The following is a 17,296-nucleotide window of genomic DNA, read 5'->3' on the forward strand; positions in this document are numbered from 1 at the left end:
AGGGCACATGAGGCAGCACTTTACCAACATGGAAAAAATGCCTATATGTATAGATATTTAAGCAAAAAAAAAGATGCAGTGGTATATATAGTATATGCATTTAATGTAGTAAGCACACACACAACAAAGAGCAGTGATTTCGCTCACCCATGCACAATCCTTCTCTGAAATTTTACTTCCCTCTGGAGACAATGGGAGGAGTCGGGGGGGTGGGTACAAGGGGCTGGGAGAGGGTGTGTGTGGCCGATGGCTTGACTTTTCACTTTGTACTTTTTTTTAAATAAATGTTTATTATTTTCTTTCTTTTTTTTTTGTATGGCCAGGCTCCGGGAATTGAACCTGGGTGTCTGGCATGGCAGGTGAGAATTCTGCCACTGAGTCCCCATTGCCCCCACTTTGTACTTTTAACAGCTTGAATCACATTCTTGTAGAATCTATGCAAAAAAAATTTTAATGGATCAGTGAAGAAAAAACATTTTCTTGAGTTAGACTAAAATATAAGCATAAAAAAAGTTCCAACAAGGCTATTAGTTTAGATTAAATTAGTGCAAAGTTTCCAAAATTTTAGCTTGTTATTACTTTCACTTATATTTAGTGACTTGAGAAAAAACACCAGGTATTGTTTTGGCACTATCCAATAAGGTAAGCACTAGCCCCATGTTGCTATTGAGTACTATTATGGCTAGTGTTACTGAGGAACTGAATTTTAAATTGTAATTAAATAGATGCATGTGGCTATTTTACTGGGCAGCAATAGAGTGTAGAGAACATTCTGTCATTGCAGAAAGTTCTACTGGACAGTGCTATAGAATTACTATTGTCTATATATTTTCATTTATTATAAAGGATGCTTCTAAGATGCCTGAAAATAATCTATAAAGAAGGTTTCAGGCAGAATAGCTTTCACTATTGAAGAAAATATTAACTTATTATTTAAAATATTAATAAGGAATCCTTTCCACATTTTACAAAGGAAAACTTCAGCCCAGTTTCCATTTGAATCATCACAAAGTTAGTAATCAGTGGGATCCAACATTATTGGTTTTAAGCCCAAGAGCTGTTCTATGGTAAACAATCACTTCAGCTTTTTTGGTGCCATCCTTTCCTGGCAACTGAAGGGGCCTCTGAGGGTTCCAAGAGAGCCAGTGCACCAAGTGAATGATGGGGTGTGTCAGCAGGAAACAAGGCATGGCATGGCATGAGAGCTTTTTCCTTTGTGCATCTTGAGGATGTTATCCTCAAGACTTTGAATGTATGTGTATATGTGTCACAGAACTAGTAATGTCAAAAGATTTTTCGAGATTATTCTGTCTAATCCCTCCATTTTCAGATGATATATTAAGACCAACATGAATGGACCTTGAGGACATTATGCTGAGTGAGATTAGCCAGAAACAAAAGGACAAATACTATATGGTCTCACTGATATGAACTGACATTAATAAATGAACTTGGAGAATTTCAGTTAAGAACAGAGGCCAGCAGGAGATAGAAATAGGGTAGATTTGGGGTAATTGGAGCTGAAGGGATACTGATTGTGCAACAGGACTGATTGTGAAAAAACAGAAATGGATAGCACAATACTACCTAATTGTAGCACAATAATGTTAGTACACTGAATGAAGCTGAATGTGAGAATGATAGAGGGAGGAGGGCTGGAGGCACAAACGAAACCAGAAAGAACGTAGATGATTGATTTGAATAGTGAAGAAAGAAGTATTTGCTAAGTCCCCTTGGGGGGAATGGTGAGAAAGGGGGGAAAAGCAACTTCCCCATTTGGAGAATTCCTGATATTCTCACAAGCAGTGGGAACAACCAAATCAATAGGCTGAGCCCTCCCTTGATCTTGAGGTTTGTTCATATGAAACTGTTCCCCACAAAGGATAAACTAAGCCTACCTAAAATTAGGCCTAAGACTCACCCCCAGAGAACCTCTTTTGTTGCTCAGATGTGGCCTCTCACAGCCAAAACGGCAAGCAAACTCACTGCCCTCCCCCTTTCTATGTGGGTCATGATTCCCAGTGGTGTGGACCTCCCTGGCAACATGGGACAGAAATCTTAGAATGAGCTGGGACTCAGCATCAAGAAATTGAAAAAACCTTCTTGACTGAAAGGGGAAGAGAGAAATGAGAAAGTAAAGTGTCAGTGGCTGAGAGATTCCAAACAGAGTCAAGAGGTTATCCTGAAGGTTATTCTTACACATTTTATAGATATCCCCTTTTTAGTTTTAGGTGTGTTAGAGAGGCTAGAGGGAAGTGCCTGAAACTGTAGAGCTGTGTTCCAGTGGCCATGTTTCTTGAAGATGATTGTATAATGATACAGCTTTTGCAATGTGATTGTGTTGATTGTGAAAACCTTGTGACTGATGCTCGTTTTATCTATGGTATGGACAGATGAGTAAAAAATATGGATTAAAAATAAGTAAATAATAGGTGGAACAAATGTTAAAATAAATTGGGTAGATGGAAATACTAGTGGTCAATGGGAGGGAGGGGTATGGGGTATGGTATGTATGCCTTTTTTTCTTTTTTCTTTTTATTTCTTTTTCTGGAGTGATGCAAATGTTCTAAGAAATGATCATGGTGATGAATACACAATTATGTGATGATATTGTGAGCCACTTTGTATACCATATATGGAATGTTTGTATGTTAAGAATGCTTGTGTTTGTGTATTGTTTATCAGTAAAAATATTTTTTAAAAAAAGATCTAAAGAAGTGAAGCATACCCAGAGTCACTCACTGCTTAGTGGCACAGTTGGAATTAGGTGTTGCTCCTATTCCAGATAAGGTTGATAAATGGTGCTTTAGAAAGGGAAATGTTTGAAATGTTAACAGTTAGTTCTCTTGTAGACATCTAATATAGTCTTGTTGTGAGAGATTGTAACCCATTTTAGTTGTAACCCATCCACAACACACTCGCTCTCTCTTTTTTAGGGGGTTGGTGGTGGTGCTGCTGGTGCTGCTGGCAGTGTGGTTGAGATGGGGAAGGGAACAATGCCTCCAAATCACAGATTATTCCTTTGGCCAGACACTGCTGGCTGCCTACTCAGTAGTCCTCACCCTTCTGTCCCATGCCTGTCTTCTTTCTTGCCAGCAGAACGTTGGTTTTTTACTCACTCCCTTCCAAAGGGCCATATCCTTTATGATAATCCTGTTTGCCACTTAGCCTCTGGGACCCTAGATAGTGGAATGAAAGGAAGTCATCTGGGGGTGGGGGCTGTTTCCTAGGAATATTTTCCTTCTTAAAAACAAATATGACACACAGAAACTGTATTAAAAGTTGAAAAAGAGAGCAGACTTCAACTAGAGGTATGAATGAAGCTGATCTAGATAGGACGAAGGTAGATGAGAATACAGGGTAAAGGAAGACATCATCCATATTTTAAGACTTCAACTTCTGTGTGATACCAAAGGAAGAGATGTTTATTTGATCAAAATTTGTATTTTGGTTAGTACATTACTTAATTTAACTTATATGGTCAGTTTACTTGAACATCATAAATACACAGAATCTTGAATATGGTGTGAGATCTTGTTGGTTTGTACAGATTAGTGTGATATCCTGATATTTCCCAGAGTAATCTGGGTAGTGAATAAAGAAGTATTGAAAAGTCCCCGTGGGAGACTGGGGAGAAAGGAAGAAATATTCAACTTCCCCATTTGGAGAATTCCTGATAGTTCTTGCAAGTAGTAGGGACAGCCAAATCAATAGGCTGAGCCCTCAATCTTGGAGTTCACCCCTATGAAACTTATTCCTACAAAAGAGAAGATAAATCTACTTATAATTATGCCTAAGGGTCATCCCTAGAGAACCTCTCTTGTTGCACAGATGAGGCCGCTCTAAGTTAACTCAGCAGGTGAACTCACTGCCTTCCTCCCTGTGAGGGATATGAGTCCCAGAGGTGTAAATCTTCCTAGAAACGTGGGACAGAACTCCCAGGATGAGCATCATGGGATTGAGAAAGCCTTCTTGACTAAAAGGGGAAAGAGAGACATGAGACAATGTGCTGGCTTGAAAGGATGTATGTCCCCTAGAAAAGCCATGTTTTCATCTAAATCCTATTTCATAAAGGCAGAATAATCCCTATTCAATACTGTATGTTTGAAACATAATCAGATCATCTCCCTGGAGATGTGATTTAATCAAGAGTGGTTGTTAAACTGGATTAGGTGACAACATGTCTCCACCTATTTGGGTAGGTCTTAATAAGTTTCTGGAGTCCTATAAAAGAAGAAACATTTTGGAGAATAAAAGCGATTCTGGAAGACAGAACGTCATAGCCACAAAAAGCAGAGACTCTACCAGCCAGTGGCCTTTGGAAATGAAGACGGAAAATGCCTCCTGGGGCGCTTCATCAAACAGGAAGCCAGGAGAGAAAGCTAGCAGATGATGCCATGCTCACCATGTGCCCTTCCAGCTGAGAGAGAAACCCTGAACTTCATTGGCTTTCTTGAACCAAGGTATCTTTCCTTGGATGCCTTTGATTGGACATTTCTATAGACTTGTTTTAATTGGGAAATTTTCTTGGCCTTAGAACTGTAAACTAGCAACTCATTAAATTCCCCTTTTTAAAAGCCATTCTGTTTCTGGTATATTGCATTCTGGCAGCTAGCAAATTAGAACAGACAAAATAAAGTTTCAGTGGCTGAGATATTTCAAACAGTTGAGAAGTTATCCTGGAGGTTATTCTTACGCATTATATAGATATCCCTTTTTAGTTTATGGTATATTGGAGTTGCTGGAGGGAAGTACCTAAAACTGTTGAACTGTGTTCCAGTAGTCTTGATTCTTTTTTTTTTTTTTAACTATAGTATAACATATATACAAAGCAAAAAAATAAAAAGGCAATAGTTTTCAAAGCACTCTTCAACAAGTAGTTACAGGACAGATCCCAGAGTTTGTCATGGGCTACCGTACGATCCTCTCAGATTTTTCCTTCTAGCTGCTCCAGAATGTAGGAGGCTAGAGGGCTTAAATGTTTTTTTATCATCACAATTGACTTTTTTTTCCCCTTCTGTTTTGTGTGTGTGTGTGTGTGTGTGAAAAATAACATATGTACAAAGAAGCTATAAATTTCAAAGTACAGCACCACAATTAATTGTAGAAGATATTTCAGAGTTTGACATGGGTTACAATTTCACAGTTTTAAGTTTTTACTTCTGGCTGCTCTAAAGTATAGAAGACTAAAAAGAGATATCAATTTAATGATTCAGCATTCATATTCATTTGTTAAATTCTGTATTCTCTGTATAACTCCATCATCACCTTGATCTTTCCATCCCTTTCTTCAGGGGTGTTTGGGCTATGACAATTCTAAATTTTTCATATTGGAAGGGTCTGTCACTAATATGGATGGGGTGGGGAGATGGAACTATCTGATGTTCTGGAGAGGCTGGGCTAGGTTTCAGGATTTATCTGGACCAGGGACACACCTGGAGGTTTCTGGAATAGCCTTGATTCTTGAAGATGATTATGTAACGATAGAGCTTTTATAATGTGACTGTGTGATTGTGAAAACCTTTTGTCTGATGCTCCTTTTATCCAGGGTATGGACAGATGAGTAAAAAAAAATCGGATAAAAATAAACAATAGGGAGAATAAGAGGTAAAATAAATTGGGTAGATTGAAATAGTAGTGGTCAATGGGGGGGGTATGTGATGTATGACTTTTTTCTTTTTTATTTCTTTTTCTGAAGTGATGCAAATGTTCTAAAAATGATCATGGTGATGAATACACAACTATGTGATGATATTGTGAGCCACTGATTGTACATGTATGGACTGTGTGTGTGTGGAGATTTATCAATTAAAAAAACATATTACGGCTACTTCCTTTTTTCAGCCCCTGGGTGTCATTCTGTGAAGATTTGCTGCATAGGTGCTACTATCATCTCATGGCCAAGGTTGATGCGCTAGCTAAAGGTGCCTGAGTGGAAAGATGGAATGAGGTTCGGTTCTCAAAAACATCCCTGAGGCTTGGGTTAACTAGACCTAGATTACCCTTTTCTGGACTCAGATGAGATAATAGATACCCTACTTTTCAAGTCATTTTAGTTGGAGTGTTCTGTTAGGTGACAGTCAAAAACATCCCAACTTGATACAGCCCTGTGAGCTCTACCTGTCTTTATTCTCTTCTCTGACACTGGAAATCAGAGCTTGGCAAGTGTTTCTTAAACGTAGAAAGAACTGGCAATAGCCTCAATGCCACCACTGTGACTCTGAGTTCCCTGCTTCACTTGAAATGGAGTAGAGTGGGATGGAGAAGGCAGGCAGCTGAGCATGAAAGACTACAGCCCAAGGAATTGCTGAATTTTTTCCTGGGTTCTGAAATTCTCCATTTTCAGGTTTGGGGTCCTGCTGTCCCAATTCAAGTTATCAGTTCTCAATTCCTTGGGGGCTGAGTTATCCTTTGAGTGCTTCACCCAAGCTCCAGGGTGTTCTTCTGCCACCCTGCCCTTTGGCCATTTCAATACCTATTTGTATCTGGAGTTTAAAAACACATCTTGGCTCACCTATACGGTCCTTCATGACCTGGGGGTAATCACCAGCATAAATGGGGTTCGCAAACCAGCCCAGAGAGAACTGCAGGTATCGCTCAGCAGCCTCTACATCCCTGGGGTTCCTGATGTCCAAAGGCTCCCCCCAGTCACAGTTTAGTGAAATCCCCACCAGACCTTATAAGAAAAGAAAGAAAAATGGGTGGTTGGGGATGACATTGATCCTTTTGGCACCCGTCTGCCCTCAGCAGTTGACATGCTAATGCTCACCTTGCTGCTTGCTGCGCCACGTGGAGTTATAAGAATGCCAGACTCGGGCGTGGGCCTGAAAGAGGAATAGGGATTCATCCGAGGTGCCTGATACATCCTTTCCTCTCCTTCATTTCTCTGTGGGGTGGCCTTTCTCCCTTCTAACTCTAGAGGATCTACCATTTTCATGAGTCTTGCCTTGATGATCTCAATCCATAATCTCACTGCCTCTGACCTCCTGAGACATTTTCTTTGCACTGTGGGGGAAACGTGGCTTAATCCCAGCATACATCACCTTGGGTTCTTATTCTTTATTTCTAAAACTTACACAGAAGTTCCTTATTTTATCTTTCTTTATCCTCTATAGCAACTAAGCAGTACTTTTCCCATAGATGTTCCATAAGAAAGACCAAAAACCTTGCACAGTCTTAAGAAAGGAATCTAAAATGTACTAACCTGCACTCTCTCTAAATTTTATACCAGTGACTCAAATGATCTGCCTAAGAGATCATTTCAAAGGCTAGTTTGGTATCAAGGAAAGAGGGAAGACAGTCTAGAACAGAGGACCTCAAAGTGCGGTCAAAGTACCTGGGAGCTTGATAGACATTCTTGGCTCCTAGCCAAGGCCTACTGAATCAGAAGCTCTGGGAGGGTGGCCCAGCAATTTGTACTTTTCTAAACCATCCAGATGATTCTGAGGCAAGCTGCTCTGATGGAGTTTGAGAAGCACTGATTTAGAAGAATTAACTACAAAATTTGGAGGTTCTGTTAGTCATAGAGAACCCCTATTTATCAGCCTTCTCCCCCTATACTTGGTTTTGTCAGCTAGAAAAAGAAAATGAATTCTTGATCATATCATGGGATTGTCTAATGAAATGGGATCTTAGGATCACATATATTCAGTCTACTGACTTTTATAGATGAGAAAGCCTGAAATGTCGTCAGAACTCTGACCTTTATATACTCACAGTTTGAGAAATCATAAGCTTCCTGCAGAGTGAGGAATAGCTCTCCTTCATGTGTTGAGGGCCTCACATGAGCCCAGTGGCCCTTCGCCTTCCAGCTTGAATAGATCGTGCGCCATCAAGACCAATAGCCTCCTACCTCGTGTCACTGCTGCCCTCACTTATCATTACCCTTCTCCCCACATTGTTCCATGGCCCCTCATGTGACCCAATCTCCTCCCTGCCTCATGCCTTTCCTGTAGCCTTGGAACTCATGGTCTGTCACTTCGGCATCCCTCTGAAGGTTTCCTTCACTTTCTTGCCCACCCCTGGCTGCCCATAAAGACCACCTCCGTGGTAGCTCTTTTAAGCAGAGTGCATTTATTTTCTCACACCCCATGCACCTTAGGGCCTAGAAGGGTAGTGACTGCCTTGCCCTTTACTGCTGCTTCTAAACATTTTTCTCCTTCCTCCTTTAAAAAACCCCAGGTCCTCTGAAGTCCATGCTCAGACTGCCACTCCTCACCCCTTCTTACTCTTGGCATTCACCCACCTCCAGCCACTTCTAGTTCATTCATTGAAGCGTTTCGCCCCCAGCTCACAGTCTTCCCTCTCCCCTTTTTCCTGTCACAATTCCTCACAAGACAGGTAGACCTACAGGTGACACATTTTCACATGATATGTCCCATTCCTTGGGTTGAACTGTAAGCTCTTAGAGGGAAGCCACTGTATCGTTTGGACTGCAGCGCCCAGCAGAGGCTGGATGACAGGACCCTCCGGGAGTCCTCGTGAGCTGTGCAGAGGTGCTGTGGAACATGCTGGCTTTGAGGTGGAAAGGCTAAAGTCTGACTCAGGTGTGGACCTCTGGGCCCGGCCGAGCTGACACTGGAGGTCATCTCTTCCTTGACCCCAGCCTTCACTCCCAGAAGGACCCACCGGCCCATCTCACCTTAATGATGTGATGCGCCACCTTGTACAGGCCAATGCCGCGGAGCTTCAGGCCTGGGGCGTGCTGGCCCGTCTCATAACCTTTTACTGCCATTGCCTGTAGGGACAGCAAGTGGGGACCATGAGACCAGGAGAAGTGACAGGGAGCAGGGAAGTAGGTTTCCCCACCTGAAGAGAAACCCCAGCTTACCCGAGGATCACTGAAAGTGACCCAGTGCTTCACCCGATCCCCAAAGGCCTCAAAGCACAGATTGGCATAATCATGGAAGTAGCCACTCATGCTCGCGTTGTGCCAGCCGCCATACCTGACCTGCAGCAGCTGCAAACAGGAGTGGAGAAGAGAAACAGGTGCCCGAAGAGTCCTTCTCCAGAATACTATTGGAGCCCATCGGCTGACTGTGTAGGAAAAACGTGGGTGACTACACCTATAGAGGAGGCTTAGAAAACCTTGAGAGGAGAGCAAAGATGCATGATCTTGGTTTGAAGATTTGAAGACAGTGGCAGAGATAAAGCATAAAACAACTTAAATGTGGAGAAAAAACTGGGTAATATATTTGAACAGGAGGATGATAAAGCTTGACATTCATGCTTGGAAGGAATCTGATGTGTTGAATACTTAAAAATCATCGGGGGAAAGAAATCTGATAATGGGGAAGGAATCTTGAACATAAGTTCTGAAGAAATGAGATGATGCTTGGCGTGAAAGCTGTGATCTGAATTTTGAGGGCTATGCAGGTGTCAGAATCCGCCCAGAAGTCTCTGTCGTGGGGGTGGGCTCTGCTTCCTTCAGCTGAGAGCCCGCTCCCAAACAAAGGTAGATTTTCCCAAGATTTGTTATTCCTTGGAGATTACCGACTGTGTTCTCCTTGACGGAACTGAAGGGATGCTCAAGGGAAAGGTTAGTGAAAGTGATGAACCAAGAAAAAGTCCGGAGCATGGCATCCAGTTCCGCTCCCTACAGCCGCCTCTGCCTCCTCGTCCCCAACCTACAGGCTTCCCACAGAACATACCCCAGCTAGCTTAGCTCGGTCTTTGAGGCCTTTGAGTCTGAGCCCAACCTCCTCTTCCAACCTCTGTCCTCCCCCTCTCTCACCTGCTCCCCGGACTAGCAGGACCGCTTGTCCGAACTCTCTCCACCTCTTTGCCAAGCTCCCAAGATTCACCCTTTCCTCCAACCTTATATGCAAACCCTTCAAAGCATTGATGGACTCCCACCTTCTCCCCACAGCCTCCCTGAAGCCATCTCTCCATCCTCTGACCCCAACCCCACCCCCCAGGCCCTCTATCCAGGTCACAGAAAATTGTCCATGCTCAGCCTGATTCTGTGGGGGGCCTTGCAGAATGAATACAAAAATTGCTTGAATACTCACGTGTGGTAGTGATGCTCTTAAGCATGTTGAGACTGTGGAAATTGCTATGGGGCGAGGTGGGTGCCAGTGCAAATGGAGGGAAGAAAGACTAACCAAGTTGGTTAATTATGCCAAGTCATCAAATCGTACTCAAAGGCGTTTCTTTATAGTATTTTGGATTTTTGTTTGTTTGCTTATCATTTTAAGCCAAATGATTTGGAAAACATCAAAAGCCACACTTTTCACCTGAAATCATAAACATCAATTAAGCCAGCATGAGCTCCCCGCCAGGAGCAAGTCGGAGAGATTTTGGCTTCGCTCGCTCACATCTTACGGTCCTGAGCCGGAGTCCAGATCCCAGACTTTGCCCCTGGGCCCCCCAACCCAAATCCCCAAACCAGGCATCCTCCTGCAGCAGCCCCTCACCTGCGGAAGGTCCCAGTGGTGCAAGGTCACCACAGGGGTGACGTTGCTCTCGAGGAGGGCATCAATGACATCGCTGTAGAATTTTATTCCCTCCCCGTTCACACGGTCAGCTGTAGGGAAATCACAAAGGACCTTGATCTCGGCCTTCGGAAGGGAAGGGCAGCATTCCTGGCCCTGTGGCTTTCTGTAGGGAGCTGGTACAGCTACTCCCGGGGGCGCCAGTCACCTGCGGAACCTGTGAGTGTCCCCAGCTGCCTCCTTCCCCCCGCGGATCCCACCCAGCCAGCTGTGGCCCCAAGGGGCCCGCCTGGGCTTGGGAGAGGCTGCCGTCGTTCACCTCGGATGCCCGTGGGCAGGAGCCGGGGCCAAGACAGGGAGAATCGGTAGTGGTCCACGTGCAGCTCCCTCAGCAAAGCGATGTCCTCCTGCAGAGACAGAGGCGGGAGGCAGGGCATGGGCACCTAGGGCCTGGGAAGCGAGTGCAGGGAAGGGGTTGAGCCCCAGGGCCAAGGCTCTCTGCCATCCACAGCTCCAGAGGGAAGGAAGGGGCTGTTCCCTCATCTCTACCATAGGAGTGATGCCACCTGCCCCCTTCATTCTGGGGATATGCTGGGAGTCAAGATGCACAAGATCAAGTCATGTTGAGAAGTCCATCGGGTGTTCCCCATAACTGTAGGTGATGAATCCAACCCCCACCCCCACCCAGAATTTAATCCAGAGAGGAAAGTAGATGCTGCTGAACGGAAGGACCGAGCGTGAGCTGGTCTCCACTCCCTCCACAGGGGGGCCAATGCACAGTTAGGAGTGAGGGCTCCTGGCAGCTGGCCTGCAGGCCCTGGGGCTCAGCTCTCAGCCCTACATCCACCCATCTCTTGGTCTTCCTTTTCGCCTCCTTTCTGGCTCCACAGCCTCCAGTCTCCACCGGCCCCATCTGCTCTAGCCACATTGAGGACTGCATTCAATCTCCTGTTTCTCGCCCCTGGCCTGTTTACTGACGGCACTGGGCTGGAAGAGTTGAGCAGAGTACTGGGTAGGCCTTGTCCCCTGTTCTCCCCAGTAGCTCAGCTATGCGTGCATGCAAACGCTTACACGCACACACGTGTCACTCACCTGGACCTTGTAGTAGCTGTCACAGGCTGCATCTGCTGTCTCATCCCCAAGCACCGTCCCCTTCTCACTGTGCGTGAAGGCGTCCCAGATGCTGGGCCCTTTCCCATCCTGATCCCAGGCGCCCTCTGTCTGGTAGGCAGAACTGCCCACGCCCCAAGAAAAGCCTGAAAAGAACACCCCAAGCTGGGACTCTCCTGCTCCCCCCAAGAGCCAGGGCTCTGGGCTGTGCCTCCAGGGCCATGGGGCAGGTCCCTTCCCCCGACCCTGTTTTTCTCCCTGGGGCCTAGTCTTCTTAGGAGCGGGAGCCTGGGGGGGCCTGTTGGGGAAGATATAATACATTATGTGCTGGTTTGAAGCTGTTGTGTGCCCCAGAAAAGGCCATGTTCTTTTTTTTTTTTTTAAGTTATACCTTTAAACAATCATCTTCAAGAATCTAGGCTATTGGAACACAGCTCAACAGTTTCAGGAACTTCCCTCCAGACTCTCCAATACACCATAAACTGAAAAGAGGATATCTATATAATGCATAAGGATAGCCTCCAGGATAACCTCTTGACTGTTTGAAATATCTCAGCCACTGAAACGTTCTTTTATTTCATTTCTCTCTTCCCCCTTTTGGTCAAGAAGGTTTTCTCAATCCCATGATGCCAGGTCCTGGCTCATCCCAGGATTTCTGGGATGTCCCATATTGCCAAGGACATTTGCACCCTGGGAGTCATATCCCACGTGAGGTGGGTGATGGGGCAGTGAGTTCAACTACCAAGTTGGCTGAGAGAGAGGCCACATCTGAGCAACAAAAGAGGTTCTCTGGGGGTGACTCTTAGGCCTAATTTGAAGTAGGCTTAGCCTATCCTTTGCAGGAATAAGCTTCATAGGGGTGAACCCCAAGCTCTAGGGCTTGAAGGCCATGTTCTTTTGATCTGTTCCTGTGGGTGTAGACCCACTGTGGGTGGGACCTTCTGATTAGATTATTTTAATTGAGACATGCCTCTCCTCATTCAAGGTGGGTCTTAATTCTCTGACTGGAGTCCTTTATAATAAGACAAAACACAAGCAGAGGTAAAAAAAAGGGATGAAATTCAGAGAGCTCACAGAAGCTGAGCGACAAGGACAGACCCACGGAAGCTCAGAGAGGAAGCCACTGATGCCGGAAGCTTAAAGCCACGAAATGGAGAGAAGGAGCCGCAGACCCGGCCACGTGCCTTCCCAGGTGACGGAGGCATCTCAGGCACCGGCAGCCTTTCTCCAGAGAAGATATCGTCCTGTCGATGCCTTAATTTGGACATTTTCACAGCCTTAGAACCAAATCTGTAAGCTAATCCGCACTGTAAAAGCCAGCCTATTTCTGGTATATTGCATTCCAGCAGCTTTAGCAAACCAAAACCCAAGGACAAAACATTTAAAAAAAATTTTTGCGTAATTTTACCTCTGATTAGTACTCGCTGTCTATGTAGATTTTAGTGACATTTAAAACATTTGTTATGAGCTGCTTTCATTTTAGAGTAACTACATGGAGTTGTTTCCACCAGTCTGGAGGCTAACACAACAAACCTCTCGGCAAGCTGACAGGCAGATGGACAGACCAACAGAGGAATGGACGTACCGGGTGGGAAGGTTCCATAGTAGAAGGAGGCCCTCTTCAGTGGGTCCTTCCTGGCAGCCCCCAGCCTGGGCTCCAGCAGTAGCATCCACCAAAGGGCGACAACCTGCATTGGCTTCATGGTGCCTGGCCCTCCCCCATACCTGGAAAAAGCACACCTGACAGATCCTTGGGCTTCAGGGCAAAAGTCAGGAGGGGAGGAGTATAGGACGAGGTGGGGGAGGGCAGGGGGCTTTATCCGGAGGAGCACTGGCTTTGCTGGGAGTAGCTGGCCCACGGCTTGGCTGGGACCTGCCAGCAGAGACTGAGGCTGGACCCCCAGGTAGAACTCCCGATGGTAAACACAGGTGAGGAGACAAAGGCTCGGCATGGAGAGCTCCAGGTCTGATGGCCAAACCAGCCCTCCTCGCCCTCCCTGGGCCCTCAGTCCAATGGGGGGGGGACCCCACCCATGTCCCGAGAGGGGTGCTAACCAAATGGGAAACAACCTCTGCCTCTGGGAAGCTCCACAGTGGGGGAGGTCAGCTGTCACCCAGCGCCCCTGCAGCAGTCACACCTCCACACTGTGGCACGTGCAGCGGGACGGACTCCCCTCCCCAGTGCCCACCCAGCGGGGGGGATGCTGTGACGGTCTGAGAGATTCCCTCCCATGGGGGCCCCCCTCTGTGTGGCAAGCCTTGCCAGCTCACCCAGGAATGTCCTTGGTCGCAGGCTCTGCCGGGGCCACAGCTCGTGGCCAGAGCTCGCTCTGCCTGACCCCCGGGGTCTGCGCAGCCCCCCTGCAGCCAGAGAGCCTACAGCACGGAAGGCTCTGGGCAGGGGCGGGGCCTGACCCCCCTACAAAGAGCTACAATAGCCCCATTCAGCTGGGCCGGGCGGGAGTGCTGAGCTGGCCTGCGGGGCCTGAGTCAGCGGCCGGAGAGCTTGTCCTGACCCTGGGCATCCAGAGCAGCCCCACGCCAGGGCAGAGGAGCAGCTGAGTGGACAGGCCCCCACCTTCCCGGCCTGCGAAGCTCAAGGGGCAGGCCGTGGGGTGCAGCACAAGCAGTCAGAATCCCAGGCCGTGTCTGTCAGTCTAGCTCTCCCTGCTGCCAAGAAAAGTCACTGCAGGAGGTAAAGTTGGTTTGTTCAACTTGCCCTCCTCTCTTTGGGTCCCTCATTCGTCCACTCACTCACTCATTCCATCACCACTCTGGCTGGAACATACCCTCCTGGAGGCTCAGCACCTCTTGTCCCCCAGTCAAGCTGCTCAAGTCCTTCCCCCACTGTCTGACCTTCACTGCAGTCCCTTCAACCCCTGTTTTAGTTGGCTGCCCCTGACAAAAAGGCCTTTCCCCTGTTGCAGTCCCCCATCACCTCGTTCAATCTCCAGCCTTCCTGCTTTCAGCTGAGCCCTCACGGAGGCTCTCAACCCTTTCTGCTCAGTCATCAGAGTTTGGGTGGGCAGCACCTCCTCCAGGAAGCCTTCCCAGACCCACTCACCACCCGCCTCCCCGCCCGGTTAGGTGCTGCAGGTTTTCTCCTCCAGCCTGCACTTCCATGCCAGCTGTCTGTACATCTGTCAACCTGGCTGGCTGGTCAGCTCCTTAGAGGCAGGGTTGTACCTACTCTGTTCATGCAGCATCCCCAGAGCTGACACAATGCCTAGTGCATAGCTGGCACTCAGCAATGTGAGCTGACATTCAGATCAATTGTGCTAGAAATGGCTGACATTTACTGGGTGCTTCCTATGGGCTAGGTTTTTTCATGTGTTGATTCATTTATTTTTTTGCAACAACCCCTGAGGCAGGGCTGCTGAAGCAGCTTTAGCCTTATTGGGGAGTGGGGGTGGGATGGGTGCTGTTTCTGGCCCCCAGCAAGGAGGTGTGTATTGCTGTGCTGCCCAGAAACCAGCTCCCTTCTGGACCTGATCACTAGCCTGCACCGAGGCTCCCTTCCCCAAAATGCTGACATTCCCAGCCTTATTCATGGGTCAGAAGATGCTTCTGGAAGCGCATGCCAGGGCTGGGTTCCTCAGCAAATACATTTGGATGGATGAGGGAATTAATGACAGAATTCCAATCAGTCTGCCTCCATTGTTTCCTCTACAAACATTTCTTGAGTCCTCACCAAGAGCTACAAGAGGCTCTGGGGACCAGAGTAAAATGTGGCTTGGCCTGTCTGTGTCCTCCAGGATCTCAGGGCCTAAGGGGTGGGAGGAGCTGGGGGGAGAGGGATGTAGGGAGTTGGTGCTAAGTATTATGCAGGGTGAGCTGGGCTACAGCCAAAGGGCAAACAAACGCTGCAGGGGCTGGATCATTGGGCATGATCCTTGAAGGATGCGTAGGAGTTTGTTAGATGACACAAAGAAGGAAAGTCATGCCAGAAAGAGGAAACAGCATGAGCCAAAGGCCCAGGGGTGTGTTTGGGGACCTCGGAGCTTGGTACCTTCTTTCCTCTTTCATCTGGCCTGCAGTGCCCAGGTAAGGGGTATCCTCAGGGTGAGCGTGCTGTCGTCTCTCCGTGGGTGGGGCCGCCGGGAGTGTCTAAGGCATGCAGTGTACTATCTCTGTTGTGCAGGGTGGCCCTGCAGAGCACGCTGCCCGCCTCCCGAAGTTGACAGCCTCTGGGGGACTCTGTGCTGTGAGCTCAGGTGGGCAGGGAATATAGAACTTTAGGAGCTGATGTCATGGTTAAAAAATGCCCCCTTCCTGCTGAGCCTGGGATCGATGTTTTTGTGGGTGGGGCCTAGTCAGCCTGGCGTGGCCAGGGCTGTGTGGAGAAGGGGTGTCTGTGCACAAAACCTTCTCATGCCTCCTTCTCCTCCCACAGGCTCCGTGTGCGGCTCTGGCTGGAAGGATGGTGGGTGTCAGAGCTGGGTGCCGCCCCCCGCCCCACAGACACACTCCATGGGTGGCTTAGGCCCTGCCTGAGGGCCGGACCCTTCCCTGGAGGCCAGATGCTGGCCGATGAGCAGGTGTGTTGTGGAATGACTGGCTCTCGGCCCCCCATACCTCCTCCTCTTCCCTCCCACAGGGGGCTGCAGAGGTGGGGCGCCCTCTGCCGGCAGAGCCCCAGCCGCATTCTGAGCTCTGTGACTTTTAGGACTGACGTGGTTAAAGCCAGTGAGGACTCTGGTCTCCGGTCCCAGGGAGGGCGCAGGGGCCAGGCAGGTCTGGGAAAGGGGAGAGGGGCAGTTCAGGGACGCACTGGGCCAGCCCAGCCCCCCACCCCGAACCTCAGGATGTTTACGAGCAAGTTACTCAAGGGGGCAGTAGAGGAAGGAGACTCAAGGGCTGCCTTGGTCTTTCCAGGAGCTGGCTGGGGAATCCTGTGCCAGGCACTTCTGCTGTCTGGGACTGAGGTGAAGCCTGGGCCATATGCTCCTTCAGGGTCCATCTGGCAGGCCCAGCGGGGCCCAGCAATTCTCTTCCCTGGCCCCAGAGGCTGGTCTTTTCCCTCCAGGGGGCCTTCAGGCCTTATCCGCTACACCACAGACCTGCAGCCCTACTCAGCCCTGCCCAGCCCTGATTGAAGGGGACAAGCCCCAGGACCAGGAGAGGAGACAAGGTTTAATTTTGCTGTGTGACCTTAGGTTAGTCATTGCCCGCTCTGGGCCTTCATTGCCTCCTCTGTGAAAAATGAGGCGGCTGGCGTTAGCTATCTGAAGGCTTCTCTAGCTCTGGGTTTCTACTGAAGAGGTTTTCAGGTTGACTTTATTTTAGTTTTGTAGTAGGTAAGTATGCAGACTGAAACTGTCGGGTACCCCAGAAAAGCCAAGTTCTTTAATCCTCATTCAATACTGCTGGTTGGGATCTTTTTCATTGTTTTCATGGAGATGTGACCCACTCAATTGTGGATGGTAACTTGTGATTAGGTGGTTTCCATGGAGATATGTCTCCACCCATTCAAAGTGGGGTTGCTTACTGGAGCCCTTTAAGAAAGAACCATTTTGGAAAAGGCTTCAGAGCCCAACATTCAGAGTCCTTGGTCATGAAGAAAGAAACACCCCCAGGGAAGCCTTATGAAATGAGAAGAGAAATCTAGCAGACGGCACCACGTGCCTTCCCAGCTGACAGAGGTGTTCTGGACCCATCAGCCGTTCTCGAGTCAAGGTATCTTTACCTGGATGTCTTAATTTGGACATTTTCACGGCCTTAACTGTAAACTTGCAACTTAATAAATTCCCCTT

General features: G+C 47.8%; 1 protein-coding gene across 1 annotated transcript in view; it reads right to left on the reverse strand.

Annotated features, from left to right (window-relative positions):
- The window catches only part of LCTL (lactase like), a 38,656-nt gene extending 24,742 nt beyond the window's left edge, over nucleotides 1–13,914 (reverse strand). Inside the window, exons 1-9 of the mRNA XM_077128285.1 lie at nucleotides 13,815–13,914; nucleotides 13,129–13,268; nucleotides 11,526–11,689; nucleotides 10,753–10,840; nucleotides 10,416–10,525; nucleotides 8,831–8,959; nucleotides 8,642–8,737; nucleotides 6,770–6,824; nucleotides 6,515–6,676 (exon numbers count right to left, since the gene is read on the reverse strand). Coding sequence (XP_076984400.1) covers nucleotides 6,515–6,676; nucleotides 6,770–6,824; nucleotides 8,642–8,737; nucleotides 8,831–8,959; nucleotides 10,416–10,525; nucleotides 10,753–10,840; nucleotides 11,526–11,689; nucleotides 13,129–13,246 — 922 coding nt within the window. The 5' untranslated portion in view covers nucleotides 13,247–13,268; nucleotides 13,815–13,914. The remainder of the gene's footprint in view (nucleotides 1–6,514; nucleotides 6,677–6,769; nucleotides 6,825–8,641; nucleotides 8,738–8,830; nucleotides 8,960–10,415; nucleotides 10,526–10,752; nucleotides 10,841–11,525; nucleotides 11,690–13,128; nucleotides 13,269–13,814) is intronic.
- Between the last annotated feature and the right edge of the window lie 3,382 nt (nucleotides 13,915–17,296).

This window comes from Tamandua tetradactyla, chromosome 14, assembly GCF_023851605.1.
Source record: "Tamandua tetradactyla isolate mTamTet1 chromosome 14, mTamTet1.pri, whole genome shotgun sequence".
Taxonomy (NCBI): Eukaryota; Metazoa; Chordata; class Mammalia; order Pilosa; family Myrmecophagidae; genus Tamandua; species Tamandua tetradactyla.